This window comes from Populus nigra, chromosome 14, assembly GCF_951802175.1.
Source record: "Populus nigra chromosome 14, ddPopNigr1.1, whole genome shotgun sequence".
Taxonomy (NCBI): domain Eukaryota; kingdom Viridiplantae; phylum Streptophyta; class Magnoliopsida; order Malpighiales; family Salicaceae; genus Populus; species Populus nigra.
In genome coordinates, this window is record NC_084865.1 from 3,028,832 (window position 1) to 3,054,859 (window position 26,028).

The following is a 26,028-nucleotide window of genomic DNA, read 5'->3' on the forward strand; positions in this document are numbered from 1 at the left end:
CTCTTACTGGCTGCCTGGAGTGAGGCTTCGAACATTAATAATTTTTCATGAAGTTCATCAAAGCTAATGGCATGGTCTCTGGCTTGCACTGCTCTCACCAATTCTTTGTAGTCATCACCTAGTTCTTCTAGGATTTTGTCTGTCAGGTCTTCATTGTCTACAGGGGCCCCTAGGACTGCAAGTTCATCAGCTCTAGCCTTGATTGATTGCAGGAAGTCTGTGATGCTGAGATTGCCTTTGGTTAGCGATTTGAGATTGGCTTTTACCTGTTTAATGCGACCCCGAGATGGAGTGGCATATGTGGCTGCAAGGATATTCCATGTTGCGCGAGCTGTTGTGGCGCGAGCAATAAAAGGAATAATTGTTGGTGTAATTGATCCTATGATGGCGTTCAAAATCAGTTGGTCTTGACGTATCCAGGTATGATATTCTGGATTTAAGGTTTGAGTGGTGGGGTTGTCTGTATTGGTGGGAAGATATTGTGATGGGCATGGTTTTGTGCCGTCTATGTAGCCTTGCAAATCATAGCCAATAAAGAGAGTCTGAAACTGAAGTTGCCATGACAGATAATTGGTGCTGTTGAGTTTCACTGGAGCCTGAGCTGTAACATTAATGGTAACAAGGGTTGTGTTTGAGGAATCACTCATGGTGATTTAGATAGAACAGAAGAAGGGAAGAATGAAGTGAAAAGAAAAAAAAAAAACAATGCAATTTAGTGCAACTGCTCTGATACCATGTGGAGATAAAATCTGATTGTGGAACGTAGAAACACACCTTTATTCATTAAATCAGAGGTTATATATACACAGTAGAGATAATGTTGCAGAGCTCTAATCAAACATAATAATTAGAGTTCCATTCTATACAAATCTTATCAGTAGTTAAATCTTATTCTTCAGGAGGTTCAGTTGGAGTTAGTTCCATACTTGGATACTTGCTTACAGCAGAGACAGAGAGAGGAGACACAGGGTTAAGTTTTGGAACATATGTACAAGGATCCAAGCTGACTACTTTCGTTCTCTTGTTCAAATTTGGTCAACCAAGACCAAGCAGAGACAGAGAGAGGAGACATAGGGTTAAGTTTTGGAACATATGTTCAAGGATCCAAGTTGACTGCTGTTTCCAAATACTTTCAGGAGGAGATTTGGCTGCTGATGTTAGTCGTGTTTCCGGAGAGACTCTTCAACACTGGAGTCTTCAAAAGAAACCACATGTGCAATATGAAGTTTTTGATAAGCTTGGTTTTGGGAATGGACAATTATCCAGAAAGGAGGAGTGTGTAGAGATTGATGTCAGATACGAGGGCTTCATTATGCGCCTGCAAATTTAACTCCAACAGGTAAGAAATCACTGTTCTCCTCTAGGATTAGAAAGGGTTTCGAAATTTTACTCACTTCAAATTATTTAGCTTGTCTATATAGTCTGGTGTCGATTAGTTGATTTATCTCCATAGATTTCTTTATCTTGTCATATAAACTACTTGTAGATAGCCCATCAACAATAAAGACCACTTCCAGGGGATTTGGATTACTATGCAATGACAACTTTGTCCCTTGAAGCACTAGAGAAGCTCTCCAGGTCTTCCTGTGCTTCTGGCAATTTTCTGGATTGAACTCCTTTTTCCTGTTTTCAATGTTATTGTCTGATACAAGTTATGGTGTAGGGAAGTTATTTTTTTTTATCATCTTTCATGCTTGTTTTTACTTTTTTCTGTGCATCTGGTATACTGTACAACTTGCCATTTCAATGCCGAGTTCAAATTAAGAGCAAGTGAGAATTGAGAAGATGATATCCTTCGGGTTGTTTCTGAGCAAGTGAGAATTGAGAAGATGCTCTTGTTTGAAATTTCTCTATATTCCTACCACTGGACATAATTTTTTGAGAAAGCATCACCACGACACCAATTCTTGTTATTTTTCCGAGCCCCCATGCCGTGACTCTGACATCGAGTGTTCTTACAAAATATGATTCTGGTAAATTATACTGTTCAAGGCAGGCCACAAACCATTGGTCAAGCAAGCAGAGAGTGTGGGGTGAGCCCTGCTGACATTACGGCTCTTCTCATTATGCCAACCGCTGTCATAATTTAGAAACTGATCATGAGTCCAGTGTCCCTTCGTCAAAAACATTGAGCTTGTGAAATGTTTCCAATGGGTCAGAGATTCAATGCTTACATCATCTGCTGCTCAGATTTGGAGCTATGTCCATTTATCAGTTTTTCATACTAGTTCACTATCACTTGGCTGAAGAATGGGTCTAACTTTCAACAATTAAAGCCTTACAAAATGATGGGGTGGCAATTTTGATAAATTTGTTTGGTGGCAGAACCTATGAAACTCCTTGCTTCTCCCCTTCGCTGCTGTTGCTAAACCTGGTGATAGTTGCACCGCATCCATTGGCTGCTACAGAATGTGCAGCCTTGTAAAGAAGTATGCTTTTATGATCCACCCTCATAAGCTTTGCATGCAAAATAATTTCAGGCATTTTCTCTACTTTCTAACAGAATATTCGTCATTTAAGTTCCCTTACTCATAGTTTCGTCATCTTAGCAAGCTAGATATATTTTGTTCTGAATTAATCACACCCCTATGTAATTAGTCTGCATTTATTCTTTATTTTATCGAGGTTCCTCTGTATTGGGTGCTCTCTCTCATGAACCTTTTTCCTATGAATTTGGTTACTGAACCATTGACACCGAGGAGAGAAAGCAAGCATCTGAGTGGATTGCAGAGGCCCTTTTGGGTCATTCGGAACACTCGGCAATTTTGAAAAGTGGATTATGTAAATCACAACTAGTCAGTTATACCCGGTATTGCTAGAAATAGAGGTGAAGAGAAGTCCTTAGGTGTTAAATGTTTGTTATTTCAGGGCATTTTTTGAGTCTTTCAGTGCATGATAAGCAGGTTAATGTCTGACGGAGAAATGAATCCCATGGCTAGGCTAGTGGCTATTATCAGTGATGCTTTTCTGTATTTGGTACAGGTCGAAATTTAGATTGCCTTAAACTTGGAAAATGATATACAAACAAATAAATTCTTACAAAATTTCATACAAATTGATGAGGCAATGAACAATGAGCTGTACATGTTAACTGAGGTTATTTTGCAGGAGAGGGAATGCTGGGAATAATAATGAGGTGGTGGAGCATAATGTTGGTGGAAGCAAGTGAACATGGTGGTTGAGATTGAGATTTTGGATTGCCTCCAATGGTTGTTAATCATGCTTCATTTCATGGAACAGGCAAGAGGGATGGAGATCTTAGGTTCAAGCTGTGTCATTACCGCCTCAAAAAATAGTGTATAGCTAAAAATAGATATGCCCTGAGGTATAAAAATTAAGAAACGAGCTATGTAGGGTGCACAAATTTTGGAAATTAATAGCCTGATCTGTTATAACAGCAAATCCTACCCGATTTCCACTCCCTTGTCTCTGTCTTTGGTGTGTCTTGGTTCGAAAACTAACCATGTTTTACGTAAGACAGATTTGAATATGTCCACCCTGTGAAAAATCTGATGAGGCATCCTCATTATGCATGCAATTAACAAGAAGGAACAGCAGCGTTCATCTTCATCGTCATCTCTCATGAATTCTTCCTTATCCCAGAAAAATCAAAGTAATATTCTCTCATTGATCACACATACACCAATTCCTCAATGAACAAAAATGGATGAGGATAAAGAGGAAATAATAATCATCTGATCTTCTTGTCCGTCAAGTCTCAATACACAAATGCCTGTAGAAGACCCCACTTCCGGGCGCTTATTTATATGGCTCGTCTCTTTCTTCTTGTTTATTACTATAGCTGCTGGAGGCAGCTTGCTGCTTATGTACGTTGTCCTCCCTGCAGACCCATCTAGGGCTTGGTTTCCTGTTGCAGGTATAGCCCTGGTTTGCCTGCCTTGGCTATTTTGGGTACTCACATGCTTCTATCGAATTCTTTCTCGAATCTTTGGATTTCGGATTGCTGTTGGTTCTATTAATGGTGGTGGTGATGCAGGAGGTGGCCATCCAAATGTTTTTAACACGACAGGAAATGCAGCAACTGATAACGAATCTGGTAACATCGAAAATCCGGGAGGAGATGGAAGTCAGGATGATTTTGAAGGGCCCATGGTGATGGTAGAGAGAAATGATAGTGGTGGTGGCAATGGAAAAACTGCAATTAAGAGGAATTTATCAGCAAGCAATTCAATCAACATGTCTTTTAGGTCACATGAGAGTGAATTGCCATTGACCTCATCCATGGCATGTTGATTGATTCATTGAGCTAAGGTGGTGATGATTTGAATGAAGGGAGGAGCTTCCTCAATCTAATCCTTGATCTGTTTTCCCCAAGGAAGCCGTTCATGTCCTTGCTACAATCCAATAGCTACACACATACATGTCTGGTCATAACATTACACAAAGTTGCATAAAACTACACTGATCATGGATGGAATGCAGAAAAAAATGATTTATGTATCTGTCATTATAATGATCTTGAGATTGTTTCAAGAATGTTTGTTCTCCTTCCCAGATTTACTAGGCATTATTTTTTTTCTTTTTCCTTTCACAGATTTCTTAGGTATAGGCATTTTTTCTCTTGTTCACTCCATTCATAGATTTCCTGTCAGAAAATTTCGAATACAAGACAGACTTCCTGGTTTCTGTTCTTTTATGTTCTTGTATTTAAATTGTTGATAATTAAGTAATGTTAATGCAATCTTCAATCAATGCATATACAATGTAAAGCTTAATATGTTCTCTTTGTCCTTGTTAATCCTCTGTTTGATTATTCTTTCCAGTAATTTGCTATCTCGAAGTTCCTGACAGTCCTATTTTTGCTCAAGCTAGTTGGTCTTTTATTCAAGATCACCAAACATCTGTTGACTGTACATGTTCAATGACACTTTCTCCTGTTCGGGTCATCGAGGTTGTCGAGTTAACCTCAATGAATATGTTTTTTTTTAATCAAAATAACATTTTTTCATTTAAAAAATCTTGATTTAGCTGAGTTTAAACTGTGTTGAGTCACGTAAACTGGGTCACATTTCAACCGGGTTTGATCATGTTTTTTTTAATTCGAATGAGATTTTCTAGATCAATAATAACCATGCCCAGAAGCATATCTGGTCTAGGCAACTAAACCATGTCCGGATAAAAGCCTCAGAGAGCACAAATCACAATTCTAATAAAGCATAAAAACCAAAGTAACCATTTTTATTACGAGCATAAAGAAATGCTTACAAAGAGAATTAATTAGGCCTTTTATTGGTGATTATAGGACAGGATTCAAGCTCAAGATAGGCTGAAAATTAAAGAAAATAGTTGATTTCAAGGCATATAATCAGTAAATAAAAGACTACATCCCTAACCTTATCGTTGATGACCGTGTGTTTCCTCAGGACACCCTCCTAATGGAACCCAAGTTTCTCCATAACCCTATGGCAGCCATTGTTATCTACATCAGCCATAGCTTCAAGCGTAGCCACTTCAGGAAACAGCTTCCATCCTTCAGTAATAATAGCTCTAGTTGTAATACCTTGGTTCCAATACTCAGGAATCAAAGCAAACCCCAAATTCGCCCTGCATCTACCATCACCACTCCTTGGTTGGATCGATACAAATCCAGCAGAACGATCATCATCATCTAAGCATATAGACCTGAAGTGCAAAGGGATGGTCATTTTAGTTTGATCCGAAGATGATGCCATCTTTAATTATCCAATTATTTATAATAATAATAATTAATAAGCTCTTCTTCTTCTTCTTCTGGATAATAAGGCTAATGAGCTCATCGTTTGTTCATGAAGATATCAAAACTATATATATATAAAATTGTTAGGAGTTCTTAATATTTGATTTTTCTAGAAAATTAAAGTGAAAAAAAGAAAAACTGAAACTTCTTGTTGAAATTTAATATTTCTCCATAGGTAATTTTTAAAATTTATAGTGATTTTGTAAAACACATTCTAGAGGTTCTTCATAATTATCTTTTATAAATTTTCCACTATTTTTTCAAATGAAGAAAAGAAATGAATAATGCAAAAATTTTCTTCCTTTGAACAACGTAAAAGGTATAATTCGTTTTCTTATATTTTTATATTCAATTTATAAATCTAATATAAATTATTATTTTTAGTTAACAAATTTTTCATGATAATTTTTTTAATTTGAATGAAACAAAATTAAAATTAAAATTATACAATTAGATTATTATGAATATAAAATATCAAAATACTACTGTAAATTATAATTTTGATTTTTTTAATAAAAAAATAGTTCTGATCTTATTGCATGTTGTAACTTTTATAATATAAAAAATTGTTTTTGCTCTTATATTTGGTTAACTTTTTTTATTTATTATTGAAATGATAAATTCCAGCTTCTAAGTATTTTATACGTGTGTAATTTAAAATATTAATTAAATATATATTATTTCAATTCAAATATAAAAATAAAATAATTTCAAAACAACATCAATAATGACAATAGGATAGCAAACCACTGGATTAGCATTCTACTGCCGTTCAAAATATCCAAGTGTTTATGTAATGTATGGGCTCTTTTTTATGAGATACATATAAGGCATTGTTTGTTTCTATGGTGTAAGAGTATTTAAAAAAAAATGAGTTTTATTTTTATTTTTATTTTTTTTTGTTTTTAGATTCTTTTCATATACTAATATCAAAAATATATTTTAAAAAATAAAAAATATATATTGTTTTAATATATTTTCATACAAAAATTATTTTAAAAAACAATTATTATGCTAAATGAACTCATAATTGATTATAAAGTCACGCATGCATTACTAATAAAATACTTATCTAGAGCTTATTATAATTAAATTTAAAAGGTGTGGGGATTTGCGATACACAATGCACTATAGATTCTCTTATAAAATATTATGAACACATTGTACATAATATTTTTTATTATTATTATTTATCATTTTTATATTTTAATTTAGTATTTATTGGACTAAATTATAGATCAATTTAGGCTAATTTATTAGGGAAGGATAAAATTAAAAAACAAGGAATCAAAGTAAAAAGGTAGAGGGAATGGGAGACATTTTCAAACTTTGGAGTGAAACACCTATTTTTCCCTTCAAGAAAAAAAAACCATTCTATTAAAGTAATTCAATAATTTTATAATGGTTCATTTGGAATTTTAAAATTTAAAGGGGAAAATAACATCTTTTTATTTTATAATGCACAGTGAAGAGACTCTTATATCCCTGGATTAAAAAATTTATAAAGCTTACATTCAAGGGTGTTTTTGTATTTTTAATTGTCATAACCTAATTTGAACCCATTTATTTTTAATTTAATTTAATTTTTAAAAGGGTTAAATTTTGAAATTAAAAGACCGGTGACTAATTTTTTGATTGAAAAAGTGATTTATCAAGTAGTGAAAAACTATGGACTATAATATATTTTTGTCCATCTCTCCTAATATTTAGTTTGAAAATAGATCATCATGATAATTTTAGTTATTCATTTTCAAATTTGTTTTTAAATTCTAATCAAATTAAACTTTTTTTTTTAAAAAAAAGTGTATTTGGAACTTTGAATCTCATATGCTCTAGTACTCATCTATTATAAATACAATCTAGTGCATAAAAAAATTATTTTGGTATTTTTAAATCTATTTTTGTTCTTTTTGAAATTTTTTATTGAATTTATTTTTTTAATATTTTTAAATTATTTTGGTTGGTTATGAATTTGACATTATTATTTTCTCAGGTTTGCTTTTTTATGGTATGATCTAGCTTCATAATCCTTTCATGGGGTTTGAAGTTTAGGCCGAGTTATTTTTGTCTTTTTACGTTCTTTTTTTGTTTCGTTCCTTAATATTGGGTTAGTTGGAGATTAGTATTTATTATTTTTCTAACTTTCTTTTCTATAAGGTTATCCTGATCTCATGTTATCATGAATTCGGCAGGTTCACTAGGGTTAACTTGGGCATTGTTTGTTGTTTTTTTTTAATTTTATCCTTTAATATTAGATTGGTTTGAGAATTAAACTTCATAATTTTATTTGATTTACTTTTCACGGGGTTATCTCGCTCTCATGACTAAGTTATAGATTTGACATGCTGGCTCATATAGACTCAAGCCAATTTCTTGTTTGTTTTTTAAAATTATTTTCTTTTAAGTTTCTTCCTTCAATATTTTATTTGCTTGAAATTAAAATTTATTTTTTTTCTATGTAATTATCATGTTCTCATTTAATTTTCATTTTGATAACAAATTAGATCATTATGACCTTTTAAGAATATTATAAAAATATATTTTCATAATATTGACAAACATTCATATTTTGTAATGAATTATTGATGATTTTTTTTGCTTCATTTGTTGTCGATATTTTTTTTTTCTAATCATATTATTAAATTAACTAAGTTTATTAAATTCAATAGAGTTAATAACTAAAATCTCAAATTTTGTTTTCCTTTTTAAGAATATTTATATCATGTTGACATTTTTTTTTGTTGGAAAAAATATTATAATGCATAATATTTTTTATTTGAAAATATATTAAATTTTTATTTTATTTTTAACATCATTACTTCATAATCATAAAAATATCAATTTTTTTAAAAAATAAATACACTTTTAAAAAATATAATAAAAAAGAATCAAGCGGGAAAACCCATTCAATTCAAATTCAATTATAATAAACCCAACGGTTCTTTCTTTTTACATTATATTAAAACGCCACATTTCTCCCTTAGCAATCTTTCTCTCTCTCTCTCCAAAAAATAAAAATGGCGGATCTTTCACAAAGCACACACAGAAAACCAGTTAGTCTGAACGATCGCCATTATCGCCTCCTTCAAGACCTCTCTGCTCCTCCCAAACAACCACCGCCGCCGCCGCCAGTAACGTCCTTCGGTCTCTCCCTCGCTCTCCAACTCCTTTTTTTTGTTTTAATTTTATGAGTTATGGTTTCTAGGGTGTTGAAATTTTGAATCGATTTGTTTGGTGTACAGAGGAAGAAGAAGAGAGCGTATTCAACGAGAAGTTCGACGGACGACGTCGTATTTGCAAAGCAGAATCAGAGGATGATAATATCCCTAAATTCTGTGAAATCACTGATTTTGATTCTTCACCTGGTAAAATACCTAATTTGACTGCCATATTCATCCTATTTAAATTGATTAACAAACCCCTAGATGAGACAGCTAAAAAGTTTTGATTTTGTTTTTGGGTTTTGACATGGGGAAATTATTTTTTCAGAAGAAGAAAAGCCTACGAAGGTTAGGATTGAAGGAAGACGGAGACTTTGCAAAGTATCTTCTGGAGATGATGGGGATGATGCAAGTAGAGAGGAAGTGAAAGATGATTCTAGTTTTGATGATATTGCCGATTTTGATTCACCCATTCCGTCTAAAAGTGTTGGTGATAGTGATAATAATAAGGGTGGTAATAAGATAAAAGATATTCTTAGTGATTTGACCTAAAGGCTTGACCTTTTGTCAATTGAGAAAAAGAGAGTTCCTGAAAATAATAATGTGGTCAAGAAAGTTCATGTGGTTGAATATGCAAGTGCTGAGTCTTTGTTTTCTTTGTCGTCTAGTCCATCTGATGCCTCATTGGATGTTATTAAAAACAGTGGAGGTGATGATGAGAGTGCTGTGAATGAGTATGAGGAGGGTGATTTATTGAGTGAGTCATTTGATGATGAGGTTAGTAGAGGGCTAAAGAAGAACAAATATGGAAGGGTGGATGAAAAGTTTGTCCCTGTGGGAAAACCTTTTGTGTCCAATGTTGTAGAAGATGAAAGTGATGTGCAGATTGAGTCTAACCATGATGAATATGTAACTAGGGTGGAGAAAACTAAGAAAGTTACTCAAAGAGTGAAGGAAAATGAACCCGATGGGTTCAATGAGAGATTGAGGTCTGTAGGACGGTCTTCGGTGCTTAGTCTTCGAGATGAATCAGAGGATGATGAAGATGATTTTGTGGTTTTGACCGGAAAAAAGGTGGTCAAGAAAGTTGGGAGACCCGGTGCCATTGCCAAGTATAATGTATTATCTGGTGAATCTGAGACTGCTGTGTTGGAAAATCATGCAGAGTCAGAGGATGATGGTTCCATTATCTTGCCTGGACTAAAATCTACATACAAGTTACCTGGTAAAATTGCAAAAAGGCTGTATCCACATCAGTGTGAAGGTTTAAGGTGGCTCTGGTCTTTGCATTGCAAGGGTAAGGGTGGAATCTTAGGAGATGACATGGGCTTGGGAAAAACGATGCAGGTAAGGAAGTGCCTGCAATAATTTATAATGATAATTACGTTGGACTCCACTGTTATATGGATTAAATTTCATTTGTTTTATTCTGCAGATTTGTAGCTTTCTAGCAGGTCTCTTCCATTCGAAATTGATTAAGAGGGTATTGGTTGTGGCCCCTAAAACACTGCTCACTCATTGGATTAAAGAACTATCTGTTGTGGGGCTTTCTGGGAAGACTAGAGAGTGAGGCAGTTTGACTCAAGTCTTTTGAAAGTTCAAATGTTTCTGTCTTACCATCGAAGGATAGTGGTCTGTTAATAAGTGCTAATTATCCGTTGCACTTCCGTGTAGATACTTTGGGACCTCTTTAAAAGCTCGGGACTATGAGCTGCAATATATACTTCAGGTTTTACATGTGCTCTCATTGTTTATACCTTTTATTCTTCCGTGCGCAGCTCTTAATGTCCAGATAGTTCATATTTGATACCTGCAGCCAAATAAGAGGAGAGAAACACATCTAAGTTTTAAATTTAATCTGACCTAGGGACTTGAAACAAGTTAAATTCTGCCAAGTTTAGTTGAAATAAGTTACTAGTTCAATCGTGGATGTAAGTTCTGTGAAGTTCTAGAGCTGAACTGATTTGTTTAGTTTCTTGGAAGTTTGAATCATATCTTCTTTCTTAATTATTTTTTTATTTGCATATAGCATAACCTTGCTTTTCCATGGAGATGGTAATGGGGTTTTGGCGATCTTTCTCATTATTGTTGATTATCGTGCTAATTCATCTTTTTGTTTCAGGACAAAGGAATTCTTCTCACAACTTATGATATTGTGCGGAACAACTCAAAATCTTTACGAGGGGACCATTACTTTCTGGACGAGGATAGTTATATTTGGGACTATATGATTCTGGATGAGGTAGATTTCGAAGCTCTAAATTTAGTTTGTGTTACAACTTACACCTGCCCTTTTTACATATTGAAATCATGCAGGAATCAATTGTATACTAGAAATCTTTATTTTCTCTGAAGTTTCTGCTTTAAAGTGAGTGTTAAATTTTTGTTATATTTCTCCAGGGACATCTCATAAAAAATCCTAGTACTCAGAGAGCGAAAAGTTTGATTGAGATACCAAGTGCTCATTGTATTGTCATTAGTGGCACTCCGATTCAAAACAATCTTAGGGTATCATCCTTAGAATTCATACTTTTGTTTGCTCTTTTCATAAATTAAAACATGCAGGAAATTCTAGATATTCAGCGCTGTACTCCTGTTACTTGAAACAGGAATTGTGGGCTTTGTTCAACTTCTGTTGTCCTGATCTTCTTGGTGACAACAAGTGGTAATTGTTATTCTAATCCTTCAGCTTGCTTCAATAATAAGTTCATGCTTGCCTATGACATCAAATTTTGCATTTCTTTAGGTTTAAGCAAACATATGAGCATCCCATACTTCGTGGAAATGAAAAAAATGCTTCTGATAGGGAGAAGCGTATTGGTTCAACAGTTGCAATGGTAATGCATTTGCATGTACTGGATTGCGCTTGGTACATCCATTGTTGATTATTTTCTTTCTTTTTTCTTTGAGATCATGGCATTAAATAAAAATAGTTTTGGTTATTCTTCTGTGCAGTTTTTGGCATATTCTTCTTGTACAGCTGAAATTGAAAAATGTAGAAGTTTGGATATATGTTTCTGTCGATCAATCAATAGAAATCAGTGCAGTCAGGCTTTCAAGGAACCATGTTTCCTAGTCTAAACTCTAAAGGTTCTTGTTTTTGTACTGGTGTCTTAGGCATTACCCTCATTCTAGTATTTAGGACGTGTTTATTAACAGGGTAACTTCTCAACTCCTCTATTTATGATTGGTAGCATTTCTTTATTGGCTTTGGATTTTTCTCCTTCCAGCTACACCCTAGCTTGGATTGCATTACAATTTGATGCAATCTACTAATTGTTTGCTTATTTTTTATCGTGGAATAAAATATATGGCAGTGGTAAAATTCACACGAGACTGAAAAGTTAGCTTTGAAAGGTTAGCCATGCTTGCTTATAAATATTCCTTAAGAACCTAAAAATCTCTGAATGCTGCCTTCATCCTATGTTGTCTGATGATAGGTTTTATAAGACTCCAAAAGCAATGCATATGGTATGGCCAAGGTTCATCAATGATGAGACTGCAACCATTTGAATCTTGTTTCTCTAATATTTTTTCATTGATAATTTTTTTAGAATTCTCTTAATCGTGAATTGCTGTAAAGTTCTTTATATGCAGTTGGTGACATAATTTTTAATTGATCAAAATATATCAAGCTAAATAAATTTTTATTAACATTTTATTTATTCTGTTTTTGTTGCAAGGCTGGCTGTTGGACTTCATACTTTGCAACAAACTTTGTTCATTCTAACGTTATTAAAGATTACAGATTATCTAATATTCAGAAATATTCAGCTGACTGTTTTCTGGACCCAGTTTTATATATTCAATTAAACCTTATAATGTCATGCTTTTAAACTTTTTGTATCTGCCTCTTGTTCGTTCTTGTTTCTCATTGAAGTGGTTGAATGTAATTCATAATTATATAAAAGTCAATTAATGATATCCCAGTATTGTTTACTTTACAGGAACTAAGAGAACGCATTCAACCTTACTTTTTGCGCCGTATGAAGAATGAAGTGTTCAAGGAAGATGATGCCACAACTGCTAAACTTTCCCGAAAGAATGAGATCATTGTGTGGCTTAGACTAACTGCTTGCCAGGTGTGGTGTGGTTGCATATCTTTGGTTCAGTTCATATATCATAAATTCAATTAATCAAGCAACTGCGTCCCTTGTTCTGTCAGCGGCAACTTTATGAAGCCTTTTTGCGGAGCGAGATTGTTCTCTCAGCTTTTGATGGCTCGCCATTGGCTGCACTAACGGTGCTTTACTCTTCAACTCTAGTTTTTTTGTTTGATTTGTAGTTGAGTTGAGCTGCTGCTCGACTAATTCTATCCAAAGAGAATTTTGATTTTAAACTGCATTAAAGGGGAATTCTTTAATTATTATTTTCTTAGAAGCTCCAAATTTTACTTCTTAAATACTATTTATTTGATTCATTTGGGTCTTTCTATTAGTTCTCTGTTCTTGGTTCATATTTGGAAGATTTTTGGTAGGGCTTTAATTAATAAGTTTTAATGACCAGTTCAGATATTGTTGAAGAATTATACTGCTCTCTATCACTTTGATATTTAGGTTGCACTTACATAATCAATCACCATTGTCCCTGGAGTAGATATTGAAGAAAATATGTGATCACCCGCTTCTCTTGACAAAAAGAGCGGCTGAAGATTTGTTAGAGGGAATGGAGTCCATGCTAAATCCTGAAGATGTTGCTGTGGCTGAAAAATTGGCCATGCATGTTGCTGATGTTGCTGAAAGAATTGACTTTCAAGAGAAGCATGACAGCATCTCCTGCAAGATCTCTTTTGTGTTGTCGCTACTGGTTAGTGATGTCTCAGAATTACTGTTGATGATTTTGATTTAGTTTTTAATAATTCATGCTGAATGCATATGCTTATTTTTTCCACAGGATAATTTAATTCCAGAGGGACACAATGTTCTTATATTCTCTCAAACTCGTAAGATGCTTAATCTCATCGAGGTTTGTTTAAAACCATGAGCTTTTTGTTGCTTTGAATGCAATGTCATTGGTTAATTTTCTGAATTTTCACAAATGTTGCTGATAGGATTAGAAAACTTAAAGGTTTAAATGCGCAAATAAGTGGGATAAGTCCTTGGCATTGGATAAAATTTAGTAACAACATCATCACAAACATATGTTATTACTTCTAGAAGATCAGCAAATCTCCAAACTTAGGAAGAGCCTTGGCGCTTTGTCTTCTTTTCTGTCTATTGCTCATGTCTTATTGTTTATGTGCCATCACTTGGAAACTATGATGACACTTTCAGTGTGTAATATTACATGTTACCTTTGGATTGTGTTTAATTAAGTATTTTCTACTATGGACAATAAATTCAAGTTGCACATGTTATGTTACATGGAAGCTGACAAAATATTTCAATTCAGTAGGGCAAGCTGATAATTTTTTTTTTGTCTGTTCTATCTAATTAAAGCTGACTATTCAAATTCAAAGTTGAGATATTCTGGCATCATTAGTTATGCATGAAATTTTCTTTTAAAAATATGAACTTATAATTTGTGTTTGCTTTAGTTGTTCACTGATGCTGCTTTTTTTGCATTATGTTTTAGTTAAATCATCTATTTTTTATTTTATTTTATAAAGAACACATACTTTACTGTCCTTATAGCTGATGTTTAAAGTAATCCCTGGCCTACTCAAAACTATGTTTTCTAGAATATTTATGTCGTAAAATTCAAGAATTTGCAAGTTTCTTTTGTAACTTTTCTTTAATGTGTTAGGCTTTTACAGAAGGTGACACATGACCTATCTTTTTGCTGTTATAGGAATCTCTGGTGTCCAATGGTTATGAGTTCTTACGCATAGATGGTACGACGAAAGTTACTGATAGAGCAAAAATTGTTGATGTAAGTTTCCTAAAATGTCAAAACCATTAGATTTTAGTTTTCATAAATGAAATATTTATTCAAACTCTTTGTTTCCCTAAAAAACCATTTCAGGACTTCCAAGAAGGAAATGGTGCTCCTATATTTTTGCTAACATCTCAGGTTGGCGGTCTAGGTCTTACACTTACGAAAGCAGATCGTGTGATTGTGGTTGATCCTGCTTGGAATCCTAGGTTCTTCCCTAAGCTTATTTCTTTCACTCAGATTCAGTGAACAAGAACGGACTACATCATAAGATCTAGGATTGGTAAATTTGCTAAAGACTTCAAATGGATTTGCCTAAAAGATTCAGATATTGCAGGAGTTTATAAATATCAGTAATTGTGTTTATGTTTGACATAAAATGTCTCCTCCATACCTGTGTGAAACTACGTTTATTTATTTTCTTTATCTGTTGTTTTTCTTGGCAGCCTGTGGAGTTTGTGGATATTGCATGTTGAAAAATAAGTGGAAATGTTTGGAACATCCTTAAATGGCAAGGCAGATGCACTTCTACATTCTAAACTTTGGCCACTAAACTATGCAAAGAACTTTTCTGCTTTCAACACATTTTGGATGTTTCACGTACTTTTCTATTATTTCCCATTTAAGGACTGCCACTTTCTTGATGCTTCAGTTTTAGAGTTATGTGCATGACTTCTAAAACACTTTAGTGGTACTTGCGTCTACTTTTCTCTACGGGCCTTAGTTTGGAATTTTCTAGGTGTAATTATGGGGTCAATTGATACATCTCTCTTTCTCATTGCAGCACGGATAACCAAAGTGTTGATCGTGCATATCGAATTGGGCAAAAGAAGGATGTGGTCGTATACAGATTAATGACTTGTGGAACTGTTGAAGAGAAAATTTATAGAAAGCAGGTTCAATGCTTGTCTTACTTCTTCTTTATTGTTTCCATGTGGTATTATTTACTAGATATATGATATCCGATTCTGGTTTGCAAAGTGGAGTGATTGTTGGTAGCTGTTAGTGTTTTCATGTGGTATACTGTATTTCGAGACATGAATAGGTGTTTCTGGGACTCAGTTCACATGGTTTCAATACATTTCTGCAAGTGGTTGAAAAACTATATTGCATGCAAGTGATTTGAATGATCTGTTGTTCCATTGAAGTTCAGATTCCAATTTACTTGTGGAAAAAATCTTTACATGGGATCGTTCTAATTTGTCATCTGAACTGTACAGTCTGTACACATGATAAGAATCTACTTTTGGACATTATTTAGATGCATGGGTTGAATCATGAATGTTTAAAATCGAAACATTAGTACAATAAGTTGACTCCTAAAAATTTCTGGTGTAGATATTCAAGGGGGGGTTATTTAGAACAGCAACTGAAAACAAAGAACAAATTCGATACTTTAGCCAACAGGTATGTAGATATTATGTTTCTATTTGTTGATTTAATGGAATATATTCCTGGCACCTATTTTGAAACATGCAATGTTGCCTTTAAAAGTTCAATTGATTTTTTTTCAGGATCTGCGGGAGCTATTCAGTCTCCCTAAGCAGGGGTTCAATATTTCCCTCACACAGCAACAATTACATGAAGAGCATGACAGCCAGCACAAAATGTACAGAGCCTATTAGTGGCAACTACACTTATGTGTATTTGTTTTTCGCTTTCTAATTAGTGAAGTTGGACTATGTTTATCAATGTTTTGCTTCAGTAGGATCTCCAGTTTTTGAGTTGTTTCATCATTGATTTTCCACCCATCATTGATTAATCATTAACAATCATTAATGAGTTGTTTCATCATTAATTAGTGAAGTTGGACTATGTTTATCAATGTTTTGCTTCAGTAGGATCTCTAGTTTTTAAATTCCTAAAATGTGTATTTGCACTAGGGTTTACTTTATCTTTGGAAGAGTAGAAGTTAGGGAATCCATAGGCCTGTATTAAAGATAATTAGCTGTTTATCACCTTTCATCCATAATGATTGTTCATCCATGTATACAAAAATATTGTAAGTTTTTTGGAATTGTTTGGTTATGAATGTATGCAATTGCAATGACTGTCCATGCAAATTCATTGCCATCTTAACTCTTAATTTATCCTATTTTTGCTGTAGGGATGAGTATCTGGAATCCCACATAAAATTCTTGGAGAGTCAAGGTATAGCAGGAGTCAGTCACCACAGCTTACTCTTCTCAAAGACAGAAACTGTACAGCTTGCACAGGAAGAAGAGGATGAGATAAGGTGAATTCCTTTTTCTTGCTTTTGGGTACAGCACAATTGTAGCTCGTTTATTTGCTCCTTATAAACATGTAGTTCCTCATTTTTCTCTTTTGGCTTCTTGCGTACTGTTCTTGCATATTTTGAGCTGAGATAAAATGAAAATAACATTTCATAAAATTCAAAACCCCTCGTTGTTTGCAGAATTCCCCCTTGATTCTAATCTAAACAATTTGTAGTTCAAATTATGGAGCTACCGGCGAGTTTCTGTATTGTGATTATAGGTCTGCCATTATTTAGCGATACTATTGGTTCCCAGTTCCATTGATTATATAAAAAAATTTCAAATCATTATTTCAAATAAATATAGCAACTGTTCACTCTTTTTTACCCTTGATTGTAATTGTGGATTCAATCCTATGGAGTATAAGCTTATATTTGCATTTGAAAACTTTAGTTATGCAAAGCATATGGATTCACTATCCTCGTTGCTTATTTTTTGAATGTGGTGTGATTTGGTACTCTATTTGTGGGTTTAGGAAGAAAGTATCCACAGTGGTGGGAAATTCATCGTCAAGCTATTCACTTGAACGCAATGTTGACGGGTATGGTCCTTAAGTTCGATTATTTATCTTTAACAAATAATCATAATATTTTTTAGAGGTACTTAGTGCATGTTATTTAGTTTCTGAAGAGTTGACACTTGACAGGGCTGCTCGTGCTTTCAATCCCAAGGATGTAAATCTGAACAAGAAAACCTCTTCTCCAGTTAGTGGGGGCAAACTGACAGAATCTGAAATCTTAGAGAGAATCAATCGGCTGTCACAATTACTTGGAAATAAGGTATGATTTAAATGACAAGTGAGAAGGTAGATAAAACTGCTTGAGTTACAAACATTAAAGGGGTTCAGAGTTGCCATCCAAACCATATTGAAAATTCATAAATAAAATATGAAGACTGGTTTTGACCTTTTGTTGTGCTTTTATTTGCTTAGGCAGCCAGATTTGTTTATGATGCTATGAATAGCCCAAACTATTGAAGGCATTATTTATTCTTGTTAAATGGATTCAACCTGCCATGCTATCTCAATTTTATTTTACTTCGGGCACCATTTCAAGCCGGCTGTGCTATTGCTTCTTGTTTCTCAGTTTTGCTTTGTAATGTATTCTGTTTACAGGTTACCGTTTTAAGGTTACCAGACCAAGGAGCGAAACTACAGAAGCAGATTAGTGAATTAAATTCAGTGCTCATCGAGCTGAGGATGGAGAAAGCAACAGAGAGACAAGGAGTCATCAGTCTGGATGATTTAACTGGGGAATTCGAAAGAGGATTGAATGTATAGATTTTTTTTTCCACTAAATGAAATGGAGGCAACGAAAAGGAGGTTGCAAGAATATTATTTATTGGCTAGACTGAGAAGATATATATATATATATCTTCAACATACAATGATTTCTTGGTTGGGGCAAGTACTCTCTGCCTACTGTATATTTTATCAAAGTGTAATTAATCCAATGTCAAACATCAAGGTATAAGATTTTGTTTGGGGTTTTGTTATTTCAGGACCCGTGAGAATTAGTTGAGGTACGTGCAAGCTGACCCAGACACTTAGATGCTCAATGCCATCACGAGTAGTTGTCTGCTACAATTTAGATGGAAGAGCACCCATTTGAGAAACTTTGATATATGCATAATGGTAGTTTAAGAATCCAATTTTGGACAATATGAATTTCTCTTGCCAATCACATAACAGTCTCAGATTTATAGAGAAATTACCAAAAGTCTTGATAATTTTATGTCTGAACGAAGCTACGATCGAGTCCCATTTTTGTTTTCTGCTTGATACTTTGTGTAAATATGGATGTGTGAAAGTGAGTGTTGAGATTTTTAGTAGGAAGCATAGGTTTATTCCTAATGTGAGAATGCATACCATTTTGATATATGGGCGGTGTAAGATTGTTAGAATTGATATGGCTGAGAGAGTTTTTTCAGGGAAACGGGAGAGAGCGAGGGATCAAGGCTAATGTTAAATAAATGGGATTTGTAGGAGCGCAGGCTCGCATCCGGAGAGTAGGTTTGAGAGAATGACAAGTCTGGCAGAGAATGTGTTTGATGAAATGCGTGAGACAGGGATTGAACCGGATGTCACGGGTTTTTCTACTGTTCTTCATGTGTATAGTCGGGAGAACAAACCTGAATTGACGCTTTATAAGTTGAAGCTGATGAAGGACAAGGGGATTTGTTCGACCGTGGCTAAGTGTGCCTTGGTGGTGAAGTGTCTTTGTTCAAAATGGCTAAGTGCCTTGCTACATAATTTTTTTAATATTAAGGTTCGCCAAGATGATGGAGGTGTCTTCATTTGTTAGAAGAAGTTTGCTGAAAGAATTCTAAAAAAATCCAGAATGTTTGCCTGCAAACCTGTTGAGGTACCTTTAGTGGTGAATGAAAAGTTAATGAAAGATGATAAAGGAAAGAAGGTGGATGTTACTTTTTACAGAAGTTTGGTTGGGAATCTATTGTATTTAACACAAGGCCTGATGTAATGTTTGTAGATTTGACAGAATTTCTTAGATGAAATTGATTGGATTTTGTGATAATGATTAGGGTGGATGTGTTAAAGATAAGAAAAGTATTTCAAGCTATGCTTTTTCTATTGGTTCAGGTGTGTTTGCTTGGTGTTCAAAGAAACAACAATGAGTGGCTCAATCATTTGTTGAAGTTGAATATGTTGCAGCTGGTTTAGCTACTCAACAGCAACAACATTGTTTTGTGGTGATAAATCAGGTATAGCAATGGTAAGGAATCCAATTTTTCATAGCAGAACTAAACATATTGCAATTAAACATCATTTCATTCGTGAAGCAACTGATGAAGGAGAGGTTGATGGATTTCTGCAAATCAGAGAAGCAAGTGGCTGATATCTCTACAAAAGCATAGCCAAAAGATAATGTCAAAAGATGAGAAATGCACTAGGAGTTCAAGTTCAGCATATTAAGATGGAGAATGCTAAGGTTAGTATGTTGTAACTAGTAAAGTTGTCGTGACAGCTATTTAACCTTGATTTTAGTTAGTTAACTTGTGTTAGAAAAAAATATAGCTAGATTAAAAGGTGATTAAGATGAACAAGTGAAAGGTTAAGATGTGTTGTTTTTTTTTTTTTTTTTTTAATATATGTATGGCTGAAAGTTCTGGAGATGTATGAGAGTAAAAAAGAAGAAGAAAAAGAAAGAAAAGTGTGATAAGTTTCTTTACTGTATACCTCCTCTTGTTCATGATATTCCGCAGAAAATTGCAGACTTGTTTTCTCTCTTAAAACCAGCATTTCGTTGTTGTTTTGACCACACACAAGCTAATAGTTTAGCTAAGAAGATCATTAAAAACTCCATAACAGATGGCCTTTACGCTTTAAAAATGTCAAGAATTTTGTTAGCATGGTCATAAAAGGCAACTTCAACAAAACTTCTACTGAATTTATTCAGCTGTGTCTGCAACATAATATTGTTGGATTACAAGAATGGATGCATTTCGTGCAAACTCAGATGTAGATAGTGCCTCTCCCAATACTCCTAGATCTTTACAGTCACTCCACTCTGATAGCCCTGATGTGAAAGGAGATGCCACTCCTTGACCCCTTCCCACTATATACAGATCATAATAATCAAACATTTCCTTTGTGGTCCTTAAAATTTCTTCCCCGTTATTTACCACCTTTTCTAAATAAATTACGGAATCATTGCACTTTGCCTTGAATCTGAGTTCATTCACGTATTTTTCATCAAGCTGTTTATAATTTTCAATCTCTTTTCTCTCTTCCATTATATTTTTTGCCTTTTCTCCGGGACGAAAGTGCACAACTGTTAAACGCACTTCGTGAGAGCCTGCCATTCTCCATGAGTAGGCTAAGGCTTCGCGATCGTCAGGTCCACCGGTGAAGAGCATGGCAACATTAATTTGTTGTTTCCATAGATTGGAACCCATATCACGAATGCTTAATTGAAGCCCTCGGTCAACAAATATACCGACTGAACATGGAGCTTTTGCAAGCAGGTTGTGGTTGACAGTTCTGATAGAAGAATTCTCTTGCACCACGTCAATTCCACATCCTTCCTTGTGAAATGGAACAATAATTAAAGTCACATGTTTGTCCTCAGCAACGCAGCATATCTCTCTGTGCATGGTCGCGTAAGGAGACACGACGGTTACTGGTTGGATGGAAATCGGATGGCCTATTCCTTTCCTTCCATAGCTTCTAAGACTCTGAGATGTGACGTGGTCTGATATAACTCTTTCAAAAATGGGTTGGCTGATGTTAGTGGCGTTATAGGCATCATGAACAATAAGCATTGCCGATGAACGGCCTGTGAGTTCTACTAGATGAAGAGCAAAAACAGTGATTGGTGATAGTTTAGTAGAATTAGACAAGTTCAAGAGGGTGCTCATTCCTGATAGATGATGAGATTCATGAACACACATAATGATTCGAAATTCAGAATCATCTTTGCTTGTTTCCATAGTCCTTTGCTTGTATTGCTTGAGATTCTTTGAAGACTTACTGACCCAATAAGGAAAAGGTTTCACAAGAGCTGTCATCACCAAAAACACAATCACCATTGCAGGAAATGTTGCAAAGTCCAGAGCCTGCATCAATGTCATAAAATGATTTTTCAGAAATAGATCAAGCATATATGTCTCTATAATACTTAGTTAAGTTGATGAAAATATCCAGTGTACCTGTACATCGACACCGATGTTAATAACAACCAGAGCCAAAAGGCCTTTTGTGTTCATAAGAATCCCAAGGGCAATACCATCACGAGCAGAGATACCGTAGGCCTTGCAGACAAGGAAAGAGCTCAAAACCTTGACCGAGAAAGCCAAGACAACAATCACCAGCAGCGTGACTACATTAGTTTTGGACATCAAAAAAACTATGTCAATTTTACCTCCAACAACCATGACGTAGGAAGGAAGCAAAATTCCTGCCACAAAATTATTGACTTGTTCCAAAATTCTTGTCTCAAACTCATTTGATGTGACAAGTCCCAAAACAAATGCCCCAGTCATAGAAGTGGAGCCACAAGCATCTGTGATGAATCCGCAAATGAGCACTCCAGCAAGAATAACATATACATAAAAGTCTCTACCACTGCTTTTGTTCGAGGAACTTTTGATTTTGGTAAGGACTGGACGCACCACAAACCAGCAAAGAATAATGAAGCCAACAGTTGGGAGGACGGAAAGTTTACTGCGTCCATGGAGCCAGGTTATTGTCATAATAAGAATAGTCCAAGATGCTAAATCACTAACAAAAGCTGAAGACAAGGCTATTTGTCCAAGATCTGTGCTGATGAGATTAATGTCGGAAAGAACTTGAGCAAGATCAGGAAAACTTGTGACAGTCAGAGCAACACCCCAAAACAATCCGCCAACAGGACTGGCAGAAGGAAATATGGATTTATCTCGTGTAAATAAGCAATACAGACTGGCACCCATGCCCATAGAAAACAGAATTCCCACCACGGCATTGGTGAAAGCTTTCTTCCCCACTCTCCTTACCATGTTTAGATCAATCTCCAAACCCACAAGAAACATGTAATAAACAAGGCCTAAATTTGCCATGGTCTGCAACACCACATTGCTCTTTAGCGGACGTACGTATCTAAGGAAAAATGAAGACCTAAAGAATATTGGACCAAGCATGCAAGCTGTCTGCATAAATTGGAAAAACACAAAATTAATTCTAATAATCAGAAAGTAACAGAGCAGCCAAGATAACAGAAATGTTAAAAGCCTTCTAAATGTATCATACTTACAATTAACTCTGCGAAAAATCTAGGTTGACGGGTGAAGTTAAAGATGAAGAAGAGCAAGTGAATCATGAATATAGTGATGCTTAACTGGACAGCAAAGTATGGAACATTATTAAGCAGGGGGTTTGAAATCTTCCAAACAGACAAATCAACATTTACAGTCTCGTAGTAGCATACATTCACGCCATTAGAGGGTGTCCTTTCGAGAAGAAAGCCACCAACATAAGCTACTATATCAGTTTCACTATGGTCAAGCATATTGGCAATGACCCTTTTGCTAACAAAATCGAAGGAAATTATGGGAGAAACCAAGGAAATTTTCAAGAAAAGTTTCTCCTGCAGCACAACAAAACCTGGAAGAGGGAAGGTGGAAAAAATAAAATAAAATAAAGGAAATATTATCGACCAAATTTAGGCAGTTGTCCTAGAATAAACCAAATTTACAGGAGGCAGGTAAAATATAGTACATGTATATGGAGGGTACGCAAGTAGAGCTATGACTAAGGATTCAAATTTGAGTTTTGACTTCTTGCTGTCAATTACTAAAACAACTCATTCGTAATCGGGCATATTATAATTATAATTATAGTGTTTATTTTTTTACAGTTTTTTTCTTTTTCTTTTTTTGTTATGATTTTTATTAAAATTATTTTTGTTAATTTTATTTTTTTAATATTAAGATGGTTGAGAATTTAGTTTTATAATTTTTTTTCCTTTTATTTTGTCTTTTTATGAGGTTAGCGTAGTTTGTCAAGGTAAACCAAGTTATCCTAGTTTATGGATTTGGTGGTTTTTTTTTTTAATTAAACTTGATTTTTTTATAGTTTTTTTTTTATATTGTTAAAAAAAATAATTTTAGAGAAAAATCATGTTATTAAAATTTATGAAGTAACACAATTTAAAGGAAGTGAGAGAAACTATTGTTCACCCAACACCTATTACAATAGTAATCCATAATGTTTTATTTTTTTTTTGAATTTTTTTTATCGCTTTCTTTTTTAAAAATTGAGATTGTTAAGAATTTAGCTTCATAATTTGCTTCTTTTTATTTTTCCTTTATTTGAGGTTAGCATGGCTTACGAGTTTGCTAAAATAATCTAGGTTACCCTGGTTTAAGAGTTTAGCGGGTTGTCTTTTTTTTTAATTGAAATTAACTTTTTTTTATAGTCTATTTTTTTCTCATATAATTAAAAAAATAGTTTTAGAGAAAAGTTATGTTATTAAATTTTATAAAATAACAAATATTAAATGGTATGAGGAAACCATTGTTTACCCACACATAGCATTGCGAATGATAATAATAACCCACAATGTTTTGCTTTTTTTTTTATTTATGTTTTTGAATTTTTGTCATGATTTTTTTTTTCAAATTTGTTTTTGTCGATTTCATCTTTTAATATTAGAATGATTGAGAATTTGACTCCATAATTTGTTTCTTTTTATTTTACCTTTCTAAAAGGTTAGCATGTTTGTGGGTTTGCTAGGGTAACCCGGGTTGCCCCGGTTTACGATTTTGGTGGGGTGTATTTTTTTAATTGAACTTGACTTTTTTATCATCTGTTTTTTTCTCATATAGTTAAAAAAAATAGTTTCAGAAAAAAAATTATGTTATTAAACTTTATAAAGTCTATGTACTTATTCAGATGTTTGGTTAGTTGACTTGGTTCGCGAATCTGACAAGTTTAACTTTTAAAATTAGTTTTTTTTTTCATCCTTAGATACTGGGTTAATTGAGAATTCAGTTTTATAATTGGTTTCGTTTTATTTTTTATAAGGTTATCATGATTTAAAAAATCATCTTGGTATTGGGTTGATATTTGATTTCGCAATCATCTATTTTTATTATCATGTAGTTAAATAAAAAATAGATTAAAAAACAAATTATAATCTCAATGGAGTCTATAATCCAGTTTACAGGTTTGGTGTACTAGCTCGACTTACCTGATTCACAGGTTTAACAAGTTTACCCACAGATATGATATGTTTTTTTTTTTGTTTTTTAATTGTCTTTAATTTATTCATTTTTGTTTTTATCATTTAATATTAGGATTGGTTTGAAAATAGACTATATTATTGATTTTTGTTTGCTTTCTATGGATAATTGTGTCAAATAAGTGTTTATTTTTAAATTGATGCTCAATTTTATGAGCATCTGTTTTTTATCATATAAAAAAATAAAAAAATATTAAACCCAATAGAGTCCATGACCCGGGTCATGAAGAGGTAAGGTCGATTCAATCTGTCATTGTCTTAATATTTTTTTAAAAAAACTTTATCATCTCGAAATTTTTTTAAAAGTTAAATCACGTTTTCATTAATCATTAAGGTGCAGTTAAAACTATAAAATTATTAAATTTAAGTTTAGCTAATTCTTATATAATTTAATTAAAAATTTAAATTAGATTGAAAAGTTTTAAAATTAATCCGAATGATTTAGATGAGATTTATTAATACTATTAAAAAATCCTCCGTCTTCTTAATATTCTTAATATTTGATATTTGTTATAGCTCACCTAAAATTCTCAGTCACAAGTCAAGTCCCCGTGAGAATGAACTGTTCACAAACTCATTCAACTAAAACCAAGCTTTTCAAAACCGAATTGGTGAAGACAAGGGTCACAGGTTTTAGGTTGTACCAGGATTTAATCAAGGTTAAACTGTGATTGATAATAAAAATAATTAATCACTTATTTACAATATAAAAATAAATACAAACTGAATTACATTAAGTATAATAAGGAGTAAATTAACAAAATTATTCAGATTATACCCAAATTAGTAATAATGAAGGTGGACATTTTTTTTCTTCGTTATTACCTGTCCAGATAGTATTGTAATGGAAGTGTTGACTTGCATCTCTTAGCTTCCTATAGTTCATCCGTTCGAACAGCCCATTTTGCAACTCGAAGCCTAGCTGGAACCCATATTTCAGCATGTATCTCGCAACACTCTTCACAACATCAGGTATCTCATGGCTCTCTCTTTATGGAGCTCTCATGAATCAAGGCAGCATTGACAATCTCAAAAGCAGGCAAATTTCCAGGAAGAACGCCTCCTCTGATTCTATGTATGACTGACACAACGTATGGGTTATTGCCTGTCCTGTCCTGGGAGTATTGTAATGGAAGTGTTGATCTGCATCTCCTAGCTTCACATAGAAAGCTATCTTTGTCTAGTTTCCAATGTTTCAAACGGTGCGTGATTTGGAGCTTTCCACCAAGAGTTGTAGCCAT

At 34.0% G+C, this 26,028-nt stretch overlaps 3 protein-coding genes and 1 long non-coding RNA gene across 5 annotated transcripts; 2 read left to right on the forward strand and 2 right to left on the reverse strand.

Annotated features, from left to right (window-relative positions):
* Positions 1 to 2,072: 2,072 nt before the first annotated feature.
* On the forward strand, positions 2,073 to 4,736 carry LOC133673033 (uncharacterized). 2 transcript variants are annotated; one of them, XM_062093634.1, is made up of 3 exons: positions 2,073 to 2,429; positions 3,109 to 3,877; positions 3,998 to 4,736. In XM_062093634.1, the coding sequence occupies exons 2-3, from the start codon at positions 3,730 to 3,732 to the stop codon at positions 4,252 to 4,254; spliced, it is 405 nt and encodes a 134-aa protein (XP_061949618.1). In that variant the 5' UTR covers positions 2,073 to 2,429; positions 3,109 to 3,729; the 3' UTR covers positions 4,255 to 4,736. The 2 variants fall into 2 exon arrangements, with proteins under 2 accessions (XP_061949618.1, XP_061949617.1); XM_062093633.1 differs by having other exon boundaries at positions 3,109 to 4,736.
* On the reverse strand, positions 4,026 to 5,747 carry LOC133673034 (uncharacterized). Its single transcript, XR_009834942.1, has 3 exons — positions 5,355 to 5,747; positions 4,236 to 4,369; positions 4,026 to 4,156 (listed from the first exon to the last, which is right to left on the reverse strand). It is a non-coding gene; the product is annotated as an uncharacterized LOC133673034 (long non-coding RNA).
* A 2,955-nt stretch (positions 5,748 to 8,702) lies between these two features.
* LOC133672464 (protein CHROMATIN REMODELING 24-like) lies at positions 8,703 to 18,563 on the forward strand. Its single transcript, XM_062092887.1, is given in 22 exon segments — positions 8,703 to 8,881; positions 8,980 to 9,102; positions 9,227 to 10,245; positions 10,334 to 10,464; positions 10,573 to 10,627; positions 11,021 to 11,140; positions 11,299 to 11,406; positions 11,508 to 11,563; positions 11,645 to 11,735; positions 12,846 to 12,980; positions 13,064 to 13,141; positions 13,495 to 13,704; positions 13,792 to 13,863; positions 14,689 to 14,769; positions 14,863 to 14,981; positions 15,557 to 15,668; positions 16,111 to 16,179; positions 16,287 to 16,381; positions 16,880 to 17,008; positions 17,524 to 17,589; positions 17,695 to 17,827; positions 18,163 to 18,563. Coding segments are annotated over 22 exon segments (3,294 nt in total). The 5' UTR covers positions 8,703 to 8,754; the 3' UTR covers positions 18,328 to 18,563.
* A 1,893-nt stretch (positions 18,564 to 20,456) lies between these two features.
* LOC133673301 (cation/H(+) antiporter 15-like) lies at positions 20,457 to 23,053 on the reverse strand. The gene is made up of 3 exons (XM_062094040.1): positions 22,799 to 23,053; positions 21,717 to 22,694; positions 20,457 to 21,623 (listed from the first exon to the last, which is right to left on the reverse strand). The coding sequence occupies exons 1-3, from the start codon at positions 23,051 to 23,053 to the stop codon at positions 20,457 to 20,459; spliced, it is 2,400 nt and encodes a 799-aa protein (XP_061950024.1).
* Positions 23,054 to 26,028: the final 2,975 nt, after the last annotated feature.

Excerpts from the sequence above, each read along its gene's own strand:
- LOC133673033 (XM_062093633.1), top strand. The coding sequence starts at position 3,730 with ATGCCTGTAGAAGACCCCACTTCCGGGCGCTTATTTATATGGCTCGTC.
- LOC133673301 (XM_062094040.1), bottom strand. The coding sequence starts at position 23,053 with ATGCTTGACCATAGTGAAACTGATATAGTAGCTTATGTTGGTGGCTTT. Across the intron at positions 22,695-22,798 it reads GATTTTTCGCAGAGTTAATT|ACAGCTTGCATGCTTGGTCC; the intron begins GTAAGTATGATA and ends CAATTTATGCAG. Across the intron at positions 21,624-21,716 it reads ACATCGGTGTCGATGTACAG|GCTCTGGACTTTGCAACATT; the intron begins GTACACTGGATA and ends ACATTGATGCAG.